General features: G+C 42.2%; 1 protein-coding gene across 1 annotated transcript in view; it reads right to left on the minus strand.

Annotated features, from left to right (window-relative positions):
• ARAP2 (ArfGAP with RhoGAP domain, ankyrin repeat and PH domain 2) overlaps positions 1 to 21,812 on the minus strand; it is a 494,936-nt gene that overhangs the window by 278,665 nt on the left and 194,459 nt on the right. The window contains exons 10-11 of the mRNA XM_075346952.1: positions 11,652 to 11,758; positions 7,162 to 7,361 (exon numbers count right to left, since the gene is read on the minus strand). Coding sequence (XP_075203067.1) covers positions 7,162 to 7,361; positions 11,652 to 11,758 — 307 coding nt within the window. The remainder of the gene's footprint in view (positions 1 to 7,161; positions 7,362 to 11,651; positions 11,759 to 21,812) is intronic.

A 21,812-nucleotide genomic window follows, 5' to 3' on the forward strand; every position in this document is an offset into this window, starting at 1 on the left:
CGAACCATCCACCGCCTGCCCCTGCCCCTTCCAGTGCATCCGCGCGCTCCGCGCTCTTCATCTTCTAGGACTGTGGGGACAGCTGTCACACCTGTTTTTCCACGCACAACTTCCACCACTGTAACCGCAACAGGCACTTTGCTTGGTAGGTCATCAGTTGGTTTGGAAGGGGAAACAAGTGAGTGTGTACAGCTCTCTCAGACATCGATAGCACCAACGTTGGATGAAGGCAACATCATGTCTCCGCCTGCACTTTCCTCACAAACCTGCATTTTTCCAGGGACACCCTACTCAACACCGTCTACACACAGCAGCCAGATCTCTGTCCCTCAGATGTGGTCAAATAAAAGGCCACTTCCTGCGACCCATGACAAAGCTAAGAGGTTGACTCTATCCCTCTGTAAGCTCTTGGCTACAGAAATGCTGCCTTTCCGCCTAGTGGACACACAGGATTTTAGAGACCTTATGTCTGTCGCTGTGCCCCAGTACCAGATGCCTAGTCGCCACTACCTCTCTAAGAAAGGTGTGCCCGCGCTACACCAGCATGTCACACACAACATCACCGCTTCCTTGAGAAACTCTGTGTCAACGGGTGCATTTCACCACTGATACTTGGACCAGTAAGCATGGACAGGGACGTTACATGTCGCTGACTGGGCACTGGGCAACTATGGTGATAGATGGTGAAGGGTCTGCTGCACAAGTCTTGCCGTCCCCACGACTTGTGTGTCAATCCTCTGTCTGTCCAAGTTCCGCCACTGCTTCTGCCTCCTCCACCTCATCTGGGTCCTCCACCTCCGCCCCAAGCCTGCCTGGTCAGGCCACCAGCGTTCTCACTGCGCAGAAGGAATCACGCACCCCTCATTACTATGCTGGCAGCAGAGCGCAACGGCATCAGGCGGTCTTTAGCTTGACATGTCTTGGGAATGAGTCACACAGCTGAGGAGTTGTGGTCAGCTCTGCGGTCCGAGTTTAATAAATGGTTGTCTCCACTCAACCTGCAGCCTGGTAAGGCCGTGTGCGACAATGCTGCAAACCTGGGTGCGGCCCTTCGCCTGGGCAAGGTGACACACGTACCTTGTATGGCTCACGTGTTGAACCTTGTCGTCCAGCAATTTTTAAAACACACTATCCCGGCATAGATGGCCTTCTGAACAGGGCACGAAAACTGTCTGCTCACTTCCGCCGTTCAAGCGCCGCAGCTGAGCGACGTGCAGCGCTCCAGAAGTCTTTCGGCCTGCCGGTTCATCGCCTGAAATGCGGTGTGGCGACACGCTGGAATTCGACTCTCCACATGTTACAGCGACTGTGACAGCACCGCCGAGCCCTGGTGCAATACGTCATGACGTATAGCCTGGGCCAACAAGATGCAGAGGTGGGGCAGATCACCCTGATGGAGTGGTCTCTGATCAAGGACCTATGCACCCTTCTGCACAGTTTCGACATGGCGACGAATATGTTTAGCGCTGACAATGCCATTATCAGCATGACAATTCCAGTCATTTACATGCTGGAGCACACGCTAAACACTATTCGGAGTCAGGGGGTGGGACAACAGGAAGGGGAGGAACTACAGAAGGATTCATATGCGCAAGGGACAACAACATCATCAAGGTCCAGACGTTCATCACCAACGCAGCAGGCATGGGACCATGGGGGACAGGGATCAACAAGGGCGCATAGTAGCAGGCGAAATGTTGAGGAAGGTGCAGGAGAACATGAAGAAATGGAGGACGAACTGTCCATGGACATGGAAGACTCAGCGGATGAGGGAGACCTTGGTCAAATTTCAGTTGAAAGAGGTTGGGGGGAGATGTCAGAGGAAGAAAGAACGGGTAGCACCTCTATGCCACAAACACAGCGTGGACTTGGTCCGCATGGCTGCGCAAGACACATGAGTGCCTTCTTGTTGCACTACCTCCAACATGACCCTCGTATTGTCAAAATTAGAAGTGATGATGACTACTGGATTGCCACACTATTAGATCCCCAGTACAAGTCCAAATTTTGTGACATAATTCCAGCCATAGAAAGGGACGCACGTATGCAGGAGTATCAACAGAAGCTGTTACTCGATCTTAGCTCGGCTTTTCCACCAAACAACCGTGCAGGTGCAGGGAGTGATTCTCCCAGTTGTAACTTGACAAACATGGGACGGTCTCGTCATCTTCAACAGTCTACCCGTACCAGTAGGACCGTATCTGGTGCTGGTAACAGCTGTTTATGGAATCTTTTCAGAATTTTTTTAGACCCTCCTTTGGAAAGACTTTGCTACCTACCCCGGTGTCATCCTGGGGACGGTTAAGAATAGCGTATTTTTGAATGTGCTTGATGCAAATCTAGCTGTGAATTGTACAACTGGGGCACAACTGCTGCCACTGAATGGGTGGGTGTGTGTGGGGCCCAATTTTTGGAAAAAAAGGGAGACTCCGCTTGGAGTCACCTTGCGGTGTTTTACATGATTTTAGAAGGGCGTGTCATGCCTATATCTGTGTGTCCTCCTCTTTTTCCTTGTCCAGCTCTTTTGTTTTCGCATGAGTATATGTCCTTGTCACTTTCCCATGTGTTTGTGTTGTGTTATGAGTTGTTTGTTACCTTTTGGACACCTTTGAGGGTGTTTTCTAGGTGTTTTTATGTTTTTGTGATTGCCTGCCATTGTTTCCTATGCAGTTCGAGTTCGGTTCGTCGAACGTTCGACGAGCCGAACTCGAACGTGACCTCCGTTCATCGAGCCGACCTCGAGCCGAACCGCGACCGGTTCGCTCATCTCTAATACAGGGCCTACAAGTAGTACTCAACCCCCTGCAGATTTAGCAGGTTTGATAGGATGCAAATAAGTTAGAGCCTGCAAACTTCAAACAAGAGCAGGATTTATTAACAGATGCATAAATCTTACAAACCAACAAGTTATGTTGCTCAGTTAAATTTTAATAAATTTTCAACATAAAAGTGTGGGTCAATTATTTTTCAACCCCTAGGTTTAATATTTTGTGGAATAACCCTTGTTTGCAATTACAGCTAATAATCGTCTTTTATAAGACCTGATCAGGCCGGCACAGGTCTCTGGAGTTATGTTGGCCCACTCCTCCATGCAGATCTTCTCCAAGTTATCTAGGTTCTTTGGGTGTCTCATGTGGACTTTAATCTTGAGCTCCTTCCACAAGTTTTCAATTGGGTTAAGGTCAGGAGACTGACTAGGCCACTGCAACACCTTGATTTTTTCCCTCTTGAACCAGGCCTTGGTTTTCTTGGCTGTGTGCTTTGGGTCGTTGTCTTATTGGAAGATGAAATGACGACCCATCTTAAGATCCTTGCTGGAGGAGCGGAGATTCTTGGCCAAAATCTCCAGGTAACCTGTGCTATCCATTTTCCCATGGATGCGGACCAGATGGCCAGGCCCCTTGGCTGAGAAACAGCCCCACAGCATGATGCTGCCACCACCATGCTTGACTGTAGGGATGGTATTCATGGGGTCGTATGCAGTGCCATCCAGTCTCCAAACGTCACGTGTGTGGTTGGCACCAAAGATCTCGATCTTGGTCTCATCAGACCAGAGAACCTTGAACCAGTCTGTCTCAGAGTCCTCCAAGTGATCATGAGCAAACTGTAGACGAGCCTTGACATGACGCTTTGAAAGTAAAGGTACCTTACGGGCTCGTCTGGAACGGAGACCATTGCGGTGGAGTACGTTACTTATGGTATTAACTGAAACCAATGTCCCCACTGCCATGAGATCTTCCCGGAGCTCCTTCCTTGTTGTCCTTGGATTAGCCTTGACTCTTCGGACAAGCCTGGCCTCGGCACGGGTGTAAACTTTCAAAGGCTGGCCAGGCCGTGGAAGGCTAACAGTAGTTCCATAAGCCTTCCACTTTCGGATGATGCTCCAAACAGTGGAGACAGGTAGGCCTAACTCCTTGGAAAGGGTTTTGTACCCCTTGCCAGCCTTGTGACCCTCCACGATCTTGTCTCTGATGGCCTTGGAATGCTCCTTTCTCTTTCCCATGTTGACCAAGTATGAGTGCTGTTCACAAGTTTGGGGAGGGTCTTAATTAGTCATATATATTTTATATTAGACAATTATTTATTTTCATCTTTCACTTTATGTTGTATACTTGTATACCAACAAATATGTGTATATGTCAGTAAAATGTTTGCAAAAGAAGCATTCCGATGATTTTTAAGGGGTAACGGTACTTTAAAAAAACTTTTCAGAAAAAGCTGTCTGGTGTAACAAAGAACAGCACTATTTCTGGCCATTATACAGTCATTGCTGAAAGTGTTTTCACCCTTTAAATTATTATAGAAAATAAAGTATTTCTCCCAGAAAATTATTATATTTTTGTTATACACATTTGTACAGTGTACAGTATTTGTGTGTATTGGAACAAGACCAGAAAACAAAGAAAAAATGCAAAATGAACATAATTTCAAAAAAAAAAATAAAAAAAATGGCAGGACAAAGTTGTTGGCGCCTTTTCAAAATTGCAGAAAAACAATAGGGATGATCGAATACCAAAATATCCGACTTCGCGAATATCCGACGAATAGGTCACCGCTATTCGACTATTCGTGTGATACAAGTTTATAAGAAACCCGAATAATTTCACGTTGGACCTAACAGCGGGCTGTGGTGACTAAGGAAAAGGTCGAAATGGATGGGAAAAGGCTGTCTCTCTCTCTCTCTCTCTCTCTCTCCCCTCTGTGGAGCTGGAAGCCGGAGCAGCGGGGACTATATGTGTATCGTTTCTGGAAGCTGCGCCAACATGTATGTAGATGACGCTGTGCGGCCAAACTAATCACAGTAACACGACAACATAGATGGCTGCGGCGTTACTGTGGGAGCAAGCAACATCAGATGTGTTCATTGGCTAGAAAACAGGCGCCAGGAAGTCAGAAATGAAAGTTAAAGCATTGGTGCTGATGTTGTTTTATAGTGTGGAATACATTCGCTCATAAACAACTTTGTTTCAATATGTGATGCTCATTGAAACTCACCTGCAGCAAGTAGCAAGTGTCGGCTAAATAAAAATTACACCTGAAACCAGATTATATTATCCTTACTCTTACATAGTGTATAATGGGCTCTGCAAGTTTTTACCATAGTCGGCTGACACTCTGTCTTGTCTGATCCAGATGGATTTCAGTTTTTTGACAGGTTGAAGAGTATTGGCGAAGCAAGCAGAATTATGTGATTAGATGTATTACAAAGTTTGTGCATTCACTTGTACTAATGATTTATGTAAAGTTTATTGCTTGATACTTAAGAAATGTTGTAAGACCCCCTTCACACGTCAGTAATACTGGTACGTATGTTGCAGTGTTTATACGTACCAGAATCACGGATATATGCAAATCCATTAAAATCAAGTGGGTCTGCGCACACATCAGTGACTTTTCACTGACCATGTTTCAGTGCAGCACACACACCTGTCCGTGTGTTCTGAATTTAGACAAGTCCGTTTTTCTCTGGCCTCCCTGATGTCACATGGAACACAAAGTGGTTTTGATCCGTGTGATATGTACCAGAGAAAAAAATGTACATTTAAATTAAAAGGCTTTTTAAAAACTTGCCCATTTCCAGCAATGCTGTCTTCAGCTGCTGCTGTCTTCTGCTTTCAGGCTGGCTAATTAGGCTCAGCTGACCCGGAAGTAGGAGCAGCAAGGAAACAGCAGCAGCTAGAGACAGCATCGCAGGAGACTTCAGCACCACGGAGAGCAGCGGCGTGGTCAGGTGAGAATAGAAGTCCCTAATCTCCCTGTAACACATGGAGAACACACATGTGCCAAAATCACAGCACACAGAGGGCCAAATGCATCTTTAACACGTCAGTGAAGAACGTGTGTTTTTCACTGACATGTGAAAAGGGCCTAAGGAGTATGATTTATCTCAGACTAGTTTTCATTGTTTTCACTGGACACCTAAATTCCCTGCAACAAAACTTAGATCTCTATATGCTTTTATTTTGTATGAGCTTTTTAGCACAAAAATACCCATATTCGACTTAATGGGGCTGTCAACTATTTGGACAACCCTTTCTCAATTACAATATTTCTCCATGTAAACCGAAGGAGTTAGGCTGTTTTTATTAAATAAGGGGTATGGTGGCAAATTAAATGGGGTTGTCCAATACTTTAGATTAGATAACTAAGCGAATAGTGTATAGGAGATAAATGTAAATAATATAAATAATGTAGATATGTATGTATTTGGTATATTATTTGAATGTACAGTACAGATGTAGCAATCGTCAAATTGAAAGCGAGCACGCTATCTAATACAATTGAAAGTTCTGGTGTCCTAGTCTACTTGTGAAGCATGTCCATTCCCATTATCTTTGAATTAGCAGTGTGCTGCCCACATAAAGTGTTAAAAAAAAGAAAAGTTATAAAGTTTCATATAGTATTATGCAAAGGAATCCACTATGTCTTCCCTTTCCTTCCCCTCCCCTTTTCCTTTAATTTCATTTCCTCCCCTTTTTGTTTTTACTAGATGCCTTGTTTTGTACTAGTTGTTAGCTTGATTTTTCCTTTCCTGTTAGGCTATGTGCGCACGTTGCGTATTGTCATGCTGAAAATTCTGCAGCGATTTGAATGTATTGTGACTGCCGAATTGATACAGAATTCATGCGCTCTGGATGCTTTCTCTCCCATAGACAGAGTGGGAGAAGCATCAAAAGCGCACAAAATAAGTGACAAGTTGCTTTTTTGACCGCACTGATTCAGCCACAAATTTCAGCATGCAAATCGCTGCATTCTTAAACGCAACATGTGGATGGAATTTGCACAATTTACATAGACTTTGCTGGGGACGCAGAACGCATGCGTTTACGCTGCAGTGCAAAGCGCTGCATAAACGCATGGAAATGCACAACGTGCGAACATACCCTTAATGTTTTATAATAATACCAATAAAATTACTTGTAATGATAATTTAAAAAAACAACCACAAAAATAGACATTTGCGGCTAAACCAATATATTAATCAAGATTCAGCTATTATCTTAAGATAATGATTGTAGTTTTTTAATACATAATATTGCAATGTGTTTTATGTTTCAGTCTTTTAAAAGAAGCAAAATGAAGAATGAAGAGACAATCCACTTAATAATAAGCAATGAACTGCGGTTCATGCTAAACCACAAGCTCTTAGTACTCTTTTACCTGCACAGTCCTTGCAGATGACAACGCACAGGTTGATGGATGCCCAGTCAGGATTTGGAGCTCGGCAATCTGCACAACTCCTGTTCGATTCATTGAACCAAATCTTTTCAGCTACTTCATAATCTGCAACCGTCTCTGCTATTGATTGCTGCAATGCTTCAATCCACTCTTGCTTTTCTCTTTCTGAGTCAGCTGTAAAGCTAAAATATTACATTTATTCTGTTATTTTTTGTTACTAGATAAGAAATTTAATAAAGTAAGTTGTGGAATATTCTAGTCTATTTATGTAAGAAGTTGTTCTACTAGGGCATATGGAAATCATAGGACGAGACTTTGGTTGCTGCAAAAGGGCATTATGTAAAACCACATTTCACCAGTAGCTACTGATGGAAAATATGTAGCCATCTGCAACAGTCCATCAAGATAGCAGATAGTAACACAATAAAGACCGTAATATGGCGTTTGCTTCAAAGCAGATCTGTCACCAGTTTTCACAATGCAAACAGCATACATTATTACAAAGATCTATTATATATGTTGATGGTGTGCTTATTTAAAATAAAATAAATAAATAAATAAATAAATGAATGCATCAGATAATCAAACTGGCTGTATTCAGGTGAATAGTGCAAGAACTAATCTTGAGTCCAGGTGTCTTCAGTCTTTCACTCAGCATGACCAACAGCTGCAGATTTTACGGAGCAATGAGAGATCACTGGGAGGAGGGACCCTGCAGATCTTTTAATCAAGCTAGCCGAGCAAAGAATGTGTTTTGCAACTCTGCATCCCTGCACTCCTTACTCTCCCCTCTGGCAGGGATGCGCTGTCACTCACTGCCGCGGCTGGCTCCTTCAATGCTGCCCAGCATCCCTGCTCTTCTCTATGTGGGATCCTCTTCCTTCCACCTCCTGGGCCCTGTGCACATGGCACAGGATCTCCAGGAGTGCTTCTAGGGCATATGTGTGCGCCGCTGCCCCTCTTTTAAAGAGCCAGCATGCCACTCTTAGGAAATGTTTCTCAGCCTATCGCTGAGAAGCACTTGGTATTTCAGGCACGTTAAAATTAGGAGAGGTGCCTGCTCAACACCTCCAGTTCTGTTAGTTGTGTTCTGTCTAGTTAGTTGACAGGTCACCCGCCTGTCCTGTACTGTTTGCACCTGGTTTCAGTCCTGTCCTGCCCGTACCAGCCTACCAGTCTGCTATGCCCTGCTGGCATTTAGTTTGGTTCCAGTACTGTCCTGCCAGTACCTGGCTTCCAGCCTGTGCAGACCAGTTGACACCTGGCTCCAGTCTTGTCCTGCCCATACCTGTCTACCAGCCCATCTTGCAATGTTGACACCTGGTTCCAGTCCTGTTCTATCCGTACCTGGCTACCAGCCCGTCCTGCCCTATTGGCACCTGATACCATTCCAGTCCTGCCTGTACCTGGCTAAAAGCATGTGCTATCATGTTGGCACCTAGTTCCAGTCCTGTCCTGTCTGTACCTGCTAACAGCCCATCCTGTTGGTGCCAGCTACCTGTCCATCCTACCCTGTTGGTACTAGTGACTGTGTCCATCCTGGCATGCCAACTGACTCAGCCACTCCAGTGGTCCCAGCCAGTCCGTTCTGCCTGTACCTGGGTACCAGTCCGTCCTTTCTTCTTGGTACCTGTAACCTGTCCTGCCTGCCCTGTTGGTACTATAGACTGTCTGTCTGTCCTGCCCTGTTGTTGCTAGAGACTCTGCCTGTCCATCCTGCCTGTGCGGTCTGCTTCAGTATCTGCCCCTGCCCTGGGGGTCAGCTGCCACAGTCCCGGTCATTACCCCACATAATATGGTAAGCCTGGGGTTCTTCTGTGGTCCAGTGGGTCCACGCTTGCTCGCTGCAGTACCAACTCCGGCGGCGAGCGTTACACGTTTACACATTCAAAACAGATTATTCAGCCTTTTTTCTCAGAAAAACTACACTAATCTCATTCGTATGATAAGATACCTATTTAATAATGTTTTCAACTTGTAATGTGAAACATAGTGTCCTATAGTAGATAACAGACCACTATATGTAAATATGACATTAATAAAAATATATGGCACTTACACTCCCTCACAATAGTTCTGTCGCTTTTCCAGGTTATGTAAATAAAAGCTTATAATCTGATTTTAATTTCATCTAATTTCATTGGTTTTATAAATTACTCTTTTGAAAGCTGAAACCCTCCCAAATTTGGTTTAGGTTATGAAAATAAAGTTGCTGCAGAGGTGAAATATTGATCATTTAATGAGCACAGGAAGGTCAGATTTTGGCAAGACAAAAGTTTTGTCGCCCACAGAAAGTAAAACAAATTTAAACAAATAATTAACTTCTAATACAAAAAGATATGTTGCATAACATTGGTGAATGACGTTGTGGTGCTATTAGAGCCATATTTAATATTTTGTGTGACTTCCATGAGCTTGAAGGACTGTATCCATGCGATTCAACAATGATTCATACAATTTATTGAAGTCATCAGGAATAGCAAAGAATGCAGTCTTTCATGCCTCCCAGAGTTCATCTAAATTCTTTGGTTTTGTCTTCCAAGCTTCCTCTTTCATCCTACTGCAAACATGCTCAATGATATTCATGTCTGGTGACTGGGCTGGTCAGTCCTTGAGCACCTTGATCTTCTTTGCCAGGAGGAACTTTGTTGTAGAGATGGAAGTATGAGATGGAGCACCATCCCGCTGCAAAATTTTACCCCTTTTATGATTGGGAATGTAAGAGGTAGCTAATACTTCTTTATATTTTAGGCTATTGATATTGCCTTCCACCTTGCAAATGTTTTGCACACCTCCATACAGAATGTAACCCCAATCATTACACCACCAAACTTAACTGTTTTCTGGGTGTATTTTGGATCCATACGGGCTCCAGTAGGTCCCCTGCAGTATTTGCGGCAGCTGTGGTGTAATTCAACTGAAGATTTATCAGAGAAATCCACCTTCTGACACTTTTCCAGGGTCCATCTGTTGCAGGCTGTGGGACATGGCAAATGCCACACAGTTTTTTAAATGCCTTTTGTTTAGTGTTGGCTTCTGGGCACTGATTCAACCATGGAGGCCATGTTGAGACAGAATCCTACAAACTGTTCTAGTTGACACAGGGACTTGAGGTGACCAGGCCTGTTGGAGCTCTGCTGCAGTGGAAGAGAGGCTGGCTTTGAGTTTTTTAACCAGCAAACATTCCTCAAGAGCAGTTGTCTTGCGGGGTCTGCCAGAGCTGCGATTGTCAAAAACATCTCCAGTCTCTTCAAATCTTTTTTTAATTCTTTGTACTTGACGCTGAGACACATTAAAGGTGCCATCCACCTCTGCAGTGCATCTGGTCTTCAATCTCTTGATAATCAAGGCTTTGGTCACAGGGTAGATTTTTGGCATATTGTCAGAGGTCAAGTTGCAGTTCAAGTGAAGGTCTGGGGTGCTGGGTTTCTTTTTATACACATCCACTAATTAACCGATCATTTAGTGAAGGTGTAAACTAGGATTGAGAGCATTATATGATAAGGCGACAAAACTTTTGTTTTGCCAAAATCTGACCTTTCTGTGTTAATTAAATGATCAATATTTCAGCTTTGCAGCAACTTTATTTTCATAACCGAAACCAAATTTGGGAGTGTTTCTGCTTTCAAGAGAGTAATTTATAAAACCAATGGATGAATTTAAAGTCAGGTTCTAAGCTTTTATTTACATAACATGGATAAGCAACAGAACTTCCGTCAGGGACTTTATGACTTGACTGTCCACTAATATTCACCATTAATATTAAATTTTATTAGATTCTCCATTAAGAATTAAACATGACATTGTGTTTGAGCATTTTATAGTAGAAGTGTAAATTACTACCCCAAATATTTCTACTAACCCTATAGACTATTCACTCCTTTGTGCTCTTTGGTGGTAATGAATATTTTTAATTATGTAGTTAAAGATTCTTATTTTAAAAGTAGATATTTAAATGTTTATTTATGCGCTGAAAAAAAGCAACTTCTTACGCTATGATTTAGAACTAGTGAGCTAAAAGCACATCATTATGTGATTTTTATAGATTTTTTCACTTTTCTTGCTTTTACTTTGTACAATGTTTTTAATGGATTCCTAATAAATGTTTTTTTAACTCATTTTTATTCTGGGATTGCCAGGTATTTTCTTTTTGTTAGTAATTTTAGCTAAGACTCTATTCACCCCATATGTTCATTACCCCCACATAGGCATATATTGCATGGCTCATGTATTACATACAGTTTTATATGGTGGTTATTAATTACCATTATAAAAAAAAGTATACCTTAAGGATATATAGGCTTTGCAGATACTTGTAAGGATAGATAATAGGCATATGTCAAGGTAATGACAGCATTACATTCATACTAATTACTGAAAAATTCTACATTAAAAATAGTTGTTTACCATGTTCTCACATACCATAAAAACTATATAAACTTTTGAAAGAGATTAGATTGTTTTGACCTTACCAAAAATTTCGAAACGGAGTTATGATCTCAAATGTTTTCCTGTCTGTATTTTTTAGGGTTACCATAGCCATTGCGATGTCCGTAATGGCAATTCCAGAGCTGAAGTCCTATAAAAAGAATAAGAAAGAATCATGAGGATTGCTAAGGTTCTAGATTTTTATCCATTTTACGGAAATAGCCACAACAAGACAAAAATCACAAGCAACAAATGAGGTATTTGTTTTTTTTAATAACAATACAATAGAAACATTTCTACAAGGATATTTCATGCAGGTCAATAAACAGTACAGAAAATAATTCCTGATATTGAGTTTTCTAAAAATTGATTTTATGATTTTCACCTCAATAATAGTCAACAGGTTTTGGAATGACAAAAAAAAAAAAAAAACACAATTCACTAGCTCTAGACAAAGTTATTTTAACCTGCTCATGACGGATCATTTCCCATTTTTTTTATGCTATTTTAGGAGCTGAAATTTATCTGTGTAAACAAATAATCTTGCCTTTTTCTTGTGATACTTGGATATTTATGTCATTTTAAAATTCATATTTTTGGGATTTTTTTGCCACTTGCAGAAGAAAATGTAGAAAAATGATATAGGTGTCTTTTTTATATATTTTTTTTCCATTTTGTTTTTGCATTTTTATTGCAATCATTTTTATATGTTGAACATTTTATTTTTTAGTCAGAGGTAAGTGTAGAAAGAGCGGTTTGGACTAACAGTAGCCAATTCTCAAATATACACTACAGTTCAAATGTTTGGGATCACCCAGACAATTTTGTCTTTTCCATGAAAAATCATACTTTTATTTATCAAATGAGTTGCATAATGACTAGAAAATATACTGTATATATTTTTGCTTACTTAATTTTTTTTATTTACTTCACACATTAACCCCTTAACGACCGCGGGCAGTAATATTACATCCTAGCCATCAGTGTTAATCCCCGTGGGCTGTTGAAAGCAGCCTTCAGCGATCAGCGCACATCTCAGCTGATTTATACAGCTGACATGTGTGCCTGCTAGGCACGAGTGGAATCGCCATCTGCCCAAGATGTGACAGATGTCAAGATGTGACAGCGCCATATTAACGGCGAGAGCGGTAGATCTGTACTAACAGATCATCACTGGTCATCATGGTAGCACAGGTTCATGTGATGACTTCTGTGCTTACATGACTCAGGTCCTGTAAGAAACAGCCGAGTGCTGCTTGATATAAGAGATGATCATTTCTCCCGGTCTGAGCGATGCTGCTCTGATCAGGAGAAAAGAATGAGCAATCAGACAGCTGATCCCTATAGCCCCCTATGGGACATAGTAAAATAAAAACAAAAAGTTTACAAAAAGTTTTAAAAAATTAAAAATAAAAAATAAATAAAAGTTCAAATCACCCCCTTTCGCCCCATTGAAAATTGAAGGGTTAAAAAAATAAAAAATATACACACATTTGGTATACACACACAAACGCCCAATCTATGTAAATATAAAATCAATTTATATGATCAGTAAACGGCGTGGTGGCAAAAAAAATTCCAAACCCCAAAATTCCGTTTTTTGGTCGCCACAAATTTTTCAGTAGCATCTGCGCAAAAATGGTACCATTAACAAACATCAGCTCGAGACACAAAAAATAAGCCATCACTGAGCCATGGATCCCAAAAAATGAGAACACTACAGGTTGTGGAAAATGGCGCAAAATGTACGCCACTTTTTTTGGACAATTTTTTTTTTTTTTAACCCTTTAGATAAAAGTAAACCTATACCTGTTTGGTGTGTTCCGTGAAACACGGATCAGAAAAACACATACATTTAAAATAAAAAGCTTTTTATACTCACCTTCTCCAGCTACGCTGTCTCCGGCCTCTGCTGGCTGCTGCTTCTGAGCCGGCTAATTACTGACGTGCATATTCAGTTATGCAGGACAATGCGACCCAGAAGTAGCTGCAGCGGGGGCCGAAAACACAGCAGAGCCAAAGAGTTCAGCACCACAGTCAGCGGGAGCCGGGACAGGTGAGTTTATCTCCATGTGCAGTCACACATCACGGATTACACATGGACAACCCATGTGTGCCGTGAATCATGGCACATGGAGGGACATATGTGTTTTTTTACACATCAGTGAAAAACGTCTGTTTTTCACTGACGTGTGAAACAGGTCTAAAAAGGAGAGATGCAAGAAACCATGGAAAGTCACGACACCAGCTGAAATCTATTAGTAAATTAAAAAGCAATCCAGTCCTTTTGTGAAAAATAAAATCAGCTAGTTCAACTTCTGGCTCAAAAAAGCTGTCTCATTACCAAGGTGCCCCAGAAGAAATACAGTTAGGTCCAGAAATATTTGGACAGTGACACAAGTTTTGTTATTTTAGCTGTTTACAAAAACATGTTCAGAAATACAATTATATATATAATATGGGCTGAAAGTGCACACTCCCAGCTGCAATATGAGAGTTTTCACATCCAAATCGGAGAAAGGGTTTAGGAATCATAGCTCTGTAATGCATAGCCTCCTCTTTTTCAAGGGACCAAAAGTAATTGGACAAGGGACTCTAAGGGCTGCAATTAACTCTGAAGGTGTCTCCCTCGTTAACTTGTAATCAATTTAGTTAAAAGGTCTGGGGTTGATTACAGGTGTGTGGTTTTGCATTTGGAAGCTGTTGCTATGACCAGACAACATGCGGTCTAAGGAACTCTCAATTGACGTGAAGCAGAACATCCTGAGGCTGAAAAAAAAAGAAAAAATCCATCAGAGAGATAGCAGACATGCTTGGAGTAGCAAAATCAACAGTCGGGTACATTCTGAGAAAAAAGGAATTGACTGGTGAGCTTGGGAACTCAAAAAGGACTGGGCGTCCACGGATGACAACAGTGGTGGATGATCGTCGCATGCTTTCTTTGGTGAAGAAGAACCCGTTCACAACATCAACTGAAGTCCAGAACACTCTCAGTGAAGTAGGTGTATCTGTCTCTAAGTCAACAGTAAAGAGAAGAAAGTAAATACAAAGGGTTCACATCTAGATGCAAACCATTCATCAATTCCAAAAATAGACAGGCCAGAGTTAAATTTGCTGAAAAACACCTCATGAAGCCAGCTCAGTTCTGGAAAAGTATTCTATGGACAGATGAGACAAAGATCAACCTGTACCAGAATGATGGGAAGAAAAAAGTTTGGAGAAGAAAGGGAACGGCACATGATCCAAGGCACACCACATCCTCTGTAAAACATGGTGGAGGCAACGTGATGGCATGGGCATGCATGGCTTTCAATGGCACTGGGTCACTTGTGTTTATTGATGACATAACAGCAGACAAGAGTAGCCGGATGAATTCTGAAGTGTACCGGGATATACTTTCAGCCCAGATTCAGCCAAATGCCGCAAAGTTGATCGGACGGCGCTTCATAGTACAGATGGACAATGACCCCAAGCATACAGCCAAAGCTACCCAGGAGTTCATGAGTGCAAAAAAGTGGAACATTCTGCAATGGCCAAGTCAATCACCAGATCTTAACCCAATTGAGCATGCATTTCACTTGCTCAAATCCAGACTTAAGATGGAAAGACCCACAAACAAGCAAGACCTTAAGGCTGCGGCTGTAAAGGCCTGGCAAAGCATTAAGAAGGAGCAAACCCAGCGTTTGGTGAGGTCCATGGGTTCCAGACTTAAGGCAGTGATTGCCTCCAAAGGATTCGCAACAAAATATTGAAAATAAAAATATTTTGTTTGGGTTTGGTTTATTTGTCCAATTACTTTTGACCTCCTAAAATGTGGAGTGTTTGTAAAGAAATGTGTACAATTCCTACAATTTCTATCAGATATTTTTGTTCAAACCTTCAAATTAAACGTTACAATCTGCACTTGAATTCTGTTGTAGAGATTTCATTTCAAATCCAATGTGGTGGCATGCAGAGCCCAACTCGCGAAAATTGTGTCACTGTCCAAATATTTCTGGACCTAACTATAGCTCCTGATACGTAAAAGCAGTGAGCTGTCGCTAGACCTTTGAAACTTTGGTGTTGCAAAACATATTGATGAATGAAAAAATATACAAAGAAAAAATCTGCTGCCATTTATCAGGATGATGAAGATGTTTGGATATTTCAGTAAGGCAGAGATTTCAAAAACACAGCCAAAGAAGCAGTCAATTAGTTTCATAGAAAAAAATACAGCTGTTAGAATGGCTCAACCAATCACCTGACCTTAATTCAATAGAAGATTTATGGAAGGAACTAAAGCTCAAAATTCATAAAGGGAGCCCATAGAAGCTTCAACATTTAAAAAGTCTTTGTTTGGAAGAATGCACCAAACCACACTTGAGCAATGCATGCAACTAATTTGTCTATACAGGAGGTATCTTGAAGGTATCATCACCAGCAAACGTTTTTGTACGAAGTGTTAAATACATTTCAGTTAGCTTGATCAACACGTTTTCCCTGTGTCATTTCTCATTATTACACATTACTAAATTTATGGACTTCTATTGTTTGATTTCTTTGCCTGTGTGGATTGAATGGGTTGTTGCCGGCATCTGGTGAGTAGTTCATGTCAATAGTATACAAATATATACAAATATATTTCCTTACAAAATTGGTGATGTGTTCAATACTAGCGATGGGCAGACACACTCTAAAAGTCCGAATACATGAGGGTTCAAAAGTAACCGATTGCCCTGCCCGGGCCCCATAGTTCTCGGTGAACTCAGGATAATGGTCCACATCTGGCAACTCGAGTAATAAAATAAATTAAAAGGAAAAACAAAGAAAACAATAAAAAAGTAAGTGTGTTATCCTTACTAAGTCTCCAGTGTAGCTGTACACTGCTTCCGAGTTGCTCATTCTACTTCTGGGGCCACTCATTATCTTCATGCATATGCACTGCTTACCCCGTCCACAGGCAGTCTGAGCGTCTCTGATTGGTTGCAGTCAGATATCACCCACAGCCTTTGTGACAGCGCGGCTTACTGCTTTCAATCACAGGCGCTGTGTGTGCAGGTCACTGTAGATTGGTGTAAAAATAAATACATTAAAAAAATAGGTGTAGGGTCCCCACATCATGCTACCCAGCACAGATAAAGCATACGGCTACATGCTGCAGCTCACAACCATGCGCTTATTTTGGCTGTGTATCAAAATAAGAGAAACCATATGTGGCTTTTTTTAAAATCATTTAAATAAATAATTTTAAAAAAACGGCGGTCGGTAGCCCCCAATTTTGATACACGGACATGATAAAGCTGACAGCTGGGGGCTAGTGAATATGTATGAGCAATAATGAGCGGCCCCGGAAGTAGCGTTAAAGCTGTGTGGAGGCTGGTAAGTATAACATACCTGCTCTAATCCCCCTATCCTTTCTACCACCATTTTTAAGCATCGGATTTTGGTTCCCATTGACTTATATTGGGACTGGCATCTGGCCTGATGTCCGGGATTAATTTTTTTTTTTTTAAAGCCGGTTAGGTCCACCGTCCGCCCATCACTATTCAATACTTATTTCACCCGCTGTACTCTGAGTAGAATCTACTGTACAAAGGCAGTGTTCTTGTTTTATTTAGGATATTTGAATAGACATGAAACAGCAAAACAATTGTAAAGCCAATAGCCAGTATTAGTGCTTTGTTTAAGGCCTCTTTCACATGTCAGTGAAAAATACATACAGTACAGACCAAAAGTTTGGACACACCTTCTCATCTGTAGAAGAACTATTAAGAGGAGACTTTGTGCCGTAGGCCTTCATGGTAAAATAGCTGCTAGGAAACCACTGCTAAGGACAGGCAACAAGCAGAAGAGGCTTGTTTGGGCTAAAGAACACAAGGAATGGACATTAGACCAGTGGAAATCTGTGCTTTGGTCTGAGGAGTCTAAATTTGAGATCTTTGGATCCAACCACCGTCTCTTTGTAGAGAAGGTGTACAGATGGACTCTACATGCCTGGTTCCCACCGTGAAGCATGGAGGAGGTGTGATGGTGGGGGGGTGCTTTGCTGCTGACACTGTTGGGGACTTATTCAAAATTGAAGGCATACAGAACCAGCATGCCTACCACAGCATCTTGCAGCGGTGTGCCATTCCATCCGGTTTGCGTTTAGCTGGACCATAATTTATTTTTCAACAGGATATTGACCCCAAACACACCTCCAGGCTGTGTAAGGGCTATTTGACTAAGAAGGAGAGTGATGGGGTGCTACGCCAGATGACCTGGCCTCCACAGTCACCAGACCTGAACACAATCGAGATGGTTTGGGGTGCGCTGGACCGCAGAGTGAAGGCAAAAGGGCCAACAAGTGCTAAGCATCTCTGGGAACTCCTTCAAGACTGTTGGAAAACCATTTCCGGTGACTACCTCTTGAAGCTCATCAAGAGAATGCCAAGAGTGTGCAAAGTAGTAATTAAAGCAAAAGGTGGCTACTTTGAAGAACCTAGAATATAAGACATATTTTCAGTTGTTTCACACTTTAAGTATTTCATTCCACATGTTTTAATTCATAGTTTTGATGCCTTCAATGTGAATCTTCAATTTTTAGAGTCATGAAAATAAAGAAAACTCTTTGAATGAGGAGGTGTTTCCAAACATTTGGTCTGTACTGTATGTTTTTCACTGATGTGTTAAAGGTACGTATGGTCCTCCATGTGCCATGATTTTGGCATATGTGTGTTCTCTGTATAGCACATTGAGAGCAGGAACTCACCTCTCCCCGGCGCTGCTGTCCGTGGTGCTGATGTCTCAGTCACTGTTGTTTCGAGGGCAATTACTTCTGGGTCCACAGTAAGTGCAGTGAATATTCATGAGCATAATGAGTGAGCCCTGAAGCAGGCGACAGCAGCGCTGGAGTCCAGTGAGTATAGAAAAGCATTTTATTTCAAAGACACGTGTTTTCTCTGGTACGTTTCACACAGATCACACTAGTGTGGGGTCCATGTGACATCAGTGATATTAGAGAAAAATGGGATTTGTCTCCGTGCAGAACACAGGGTCACCCGTGTACACTGCACGGAAACATGGTCAATGAGGAATCATTGATGTGTGCACAGACGCATTGATTTTAAGTATAAGGCTGCACATCAAACTTAGATAATGGTATAATGCCTCAAGCATATGGAAAAATATTGGAATATACAATGAAAAATGCTACTTGCTAATTTGAACATGTGAATAATGAATTGCATACCTGCCATGAATATTAGGAAAAAGGAGATATTTAGCAATCGCATTGATCAATGTAACTGAGCCCCAAGGCCTCGTCAAGGCATATCTCTATATTGGGGTCCCTAGCTCTGTGACCCTAACTGTGTGTCATCTCATTGCAAATAAAAACTGCTATGGGTGGAGAGGGGTAACTAAGGACTTTCTTATATAGGAGATGGAAAAAACATGGCCGAAAGGGGCGGAGCTGTGTTCACATTCAGAAAAAAACTACATATAACTGAATAGGATAACTGAAGTGAGCACTAATATAATATTATTCAGTTATATGTAGTTTTTTTCTGAATGTGAACACAGCTCCGCCCCTTTCGGCCATGTTTTTTCCATCTCCTATATAAGAAAGTCCTTAGTTACCCCTCTCCACCCATAGCAGTTTTTAATTGCAATGAGATGACACACAGTTAGGGTCACAGAGCTAGGGACCCCAATATAGAGATATGCCTTGACGAGGCCTTGGGGCTCAGTTACATTGATCAATGCGATTGCTAAATATCTCCTTTTTCCTAATATTCATGGCAGGTATGCAATTCATTATTCACATGTTCAAATTAGCAAGTAGCATTTTTCATTGTATATTCCAATATTTTTCCATATGCTTGAGGCATTATACCATTATCTAAGTTTGATGTGCAGCCTTATCCTTTGTATAGTATGTATTTTTTGGCTTGCACTCATAATATATATATTAGTGCTCACTTCAGTTATCCTATTCAGTTATATGTAGTTTTTTTCTGAATGTGAACACAGCTCCGCCCCTTTCGGCCATGTTTTTTCCATCTCCTATATAAGAAAGTCCTTAGTTACCCCTCTCCACCCATAGCAGTTTTTAATTGCAATGAGATGACACACAGTTAGGGTCACAGAGCTAGGGACCCCAATATAGAGATATGCCTTGACGAGGCCTTGGGGCTCAAATAAATATCTCCTTTTTCCTAATATTCATGGCAGGTATGCAATTCATTATTCACATGTTCAAATTAGCAAGTAGCATTTTTCATTGTATATTCCAATATTTTTCCATATGCTTGAGGCATTATACCATTATCTAAGTTTGATGTGCAGCCTTATCCTTTGTATAGTATGTATTTTTTGGCTTGCACTCATAATATATATATTAGTGCTCACTTCAGTTATCCTATTCAGTTATATGTAGTTTTTTTCTGAATGTGAACACAGCTCCGCCCCTTTCGGCCATGTTTTTTCCATCTCCTATATAAGAAAGTCCTTAGTTACCCCTCTCCACCCATAGCAGTTTTTAATTGCAATGAGATGACACACAGTTAGGGTCACAGAGCTAGGGACCCCAATATAGAGATATGCCTTGACGAGGCCTTGGGGCTCAGTTACATTGATCAATGCGATTGCTAAATATCTCCTTTTTCCTAATATTCATGGCAGGTATGCAATTCATTATTCACATGTTCAAATTAGCAAGTAGCATTTTTCATTGTATATTCCAATATTTTTCCATATGCTTGAGGCATTATACCATTATCTAAGTTTGATGTGCAGCCTTATCCTTTGTATAGTATGTATTTTTTGGCTTGCACTCATAATATATATATTAGTGCTCACTTCAGTTATCCTATTCAGCATTGATTTTAAGTGTCTGAGTATGTCCATGATTCCAGTATGTATAAAAACTGCAACATACGTACCGGAATCACTGGCGTATGAAGGTGGCCTAATAGTGTGATTTACTGAATAGATGAAATAGAAGATGCATTGATATATTGATATGTGACGCCCTGACAAAATCAAATTTTCACAGGAGATTGCATCCATTTTCCAGATGCAGGACTCCCTCCTCCTTAGCCTTCCAACACAACACCACACACAGGTACATACACCAGCCACAAAAGCCTAGTCACCCCCCCCAGGACATTAGGGACCCACCATTGGGCAGGGCCAGCCAGATGGTGATGCCCACCTAGGGGTCCTGAGGTGTCAGGGGAGGGAACAAGTCAAATAAGCTTGGACAGTGGAAGTGAGAGGAGTGAAGTGGAAGTGAGAGGAGTGAAGTGGTAGTCGGGGGTTGTAGCTCCCGGACTACCTGAGCGGACTAGGTGGCAGATGGCAGAGCAGGGCCACAGGCAACAAAGATCTGGTCGCGGGAGACCTTAAGTGGACCGGAGCAGGGTTGTAGCCCGCCGGTGTCGACTGCCGGAATCCGGTCCAGAGGCCATGCACTGTCGGGGTACCTGGACCCCAGGGCGAGGACAGCTGCAAGCACCTTGTCAATTAACCAGCAGGGGACAAGATTCCAGATCTTGTTCCACTAGCAGCTCAGATAGAGCAAGACGGAAGCCCAACGCGGGGGATAGGGCGTCTGCAAGTGCCTGCAAAAATCCCAAGGGTCAGATCTCGTGGGCGACAGCTCCCACAGCAAAGTCACTGGGAGTGGACTTTTCCCGTTCCATGCAGACTAGTAAACACATGAGACACCAAACTAGAGTGCAGGAAGAAGGGCCCCTGTTCTGCTCACCGATGTGCGGGATCCGAGCACACCCCTCCAAAGGCTACCAGTATCCAGCACCTGGTTTACTATTTGGACTTTGTGTGATTCATTCAACAACAGTGAGTACATCGGTACCATCCGATCCAGCCTGCAGATTATGTCCCAGCATTCTACTCCACCTACACCTGGGCCCTGGAACAACACCTCCTCTACCCGTGGAGGGGATACCATCCTGCTGCCCTGCTCCATCAGCCCTGGGTGCCCCTTACAAAGGCAGCTGCGTTGTCACCAACTGTCACCACAATCCACGGGTGGCGTCACCGACAAACTCTCCCCTGTAAATAACCCCTTTATTGAGTTGTGAGCGACGGACAGCTGCACGAACCCTGGATCCGGCTGCCACTTCAGTCACAGCCACGATCCCGGATCCGAGCGTCTCGACTACCCCCCCTAACGTGCTCTGCACCCCCGCCCGCGACAGATACATAAACAGAGTACGATA

The sequence above is a fragment of the Anomaloglossus baeobatrachus genome, chromosome 1 (assembly GCF_048569485.1).
Source record: "Anomaloglossus baeobatrachus isolate aAnoBae1 chromosome 1, aAnoBae1.hap1, whole genome shotgun sequence".
Lineage (NCBI taxonomy): Eukaryota > Metazoa > Chordata > Amphibia > Anura > Aromobatidae > Anomaloglossus > Anomaloglossus baeobatrachus.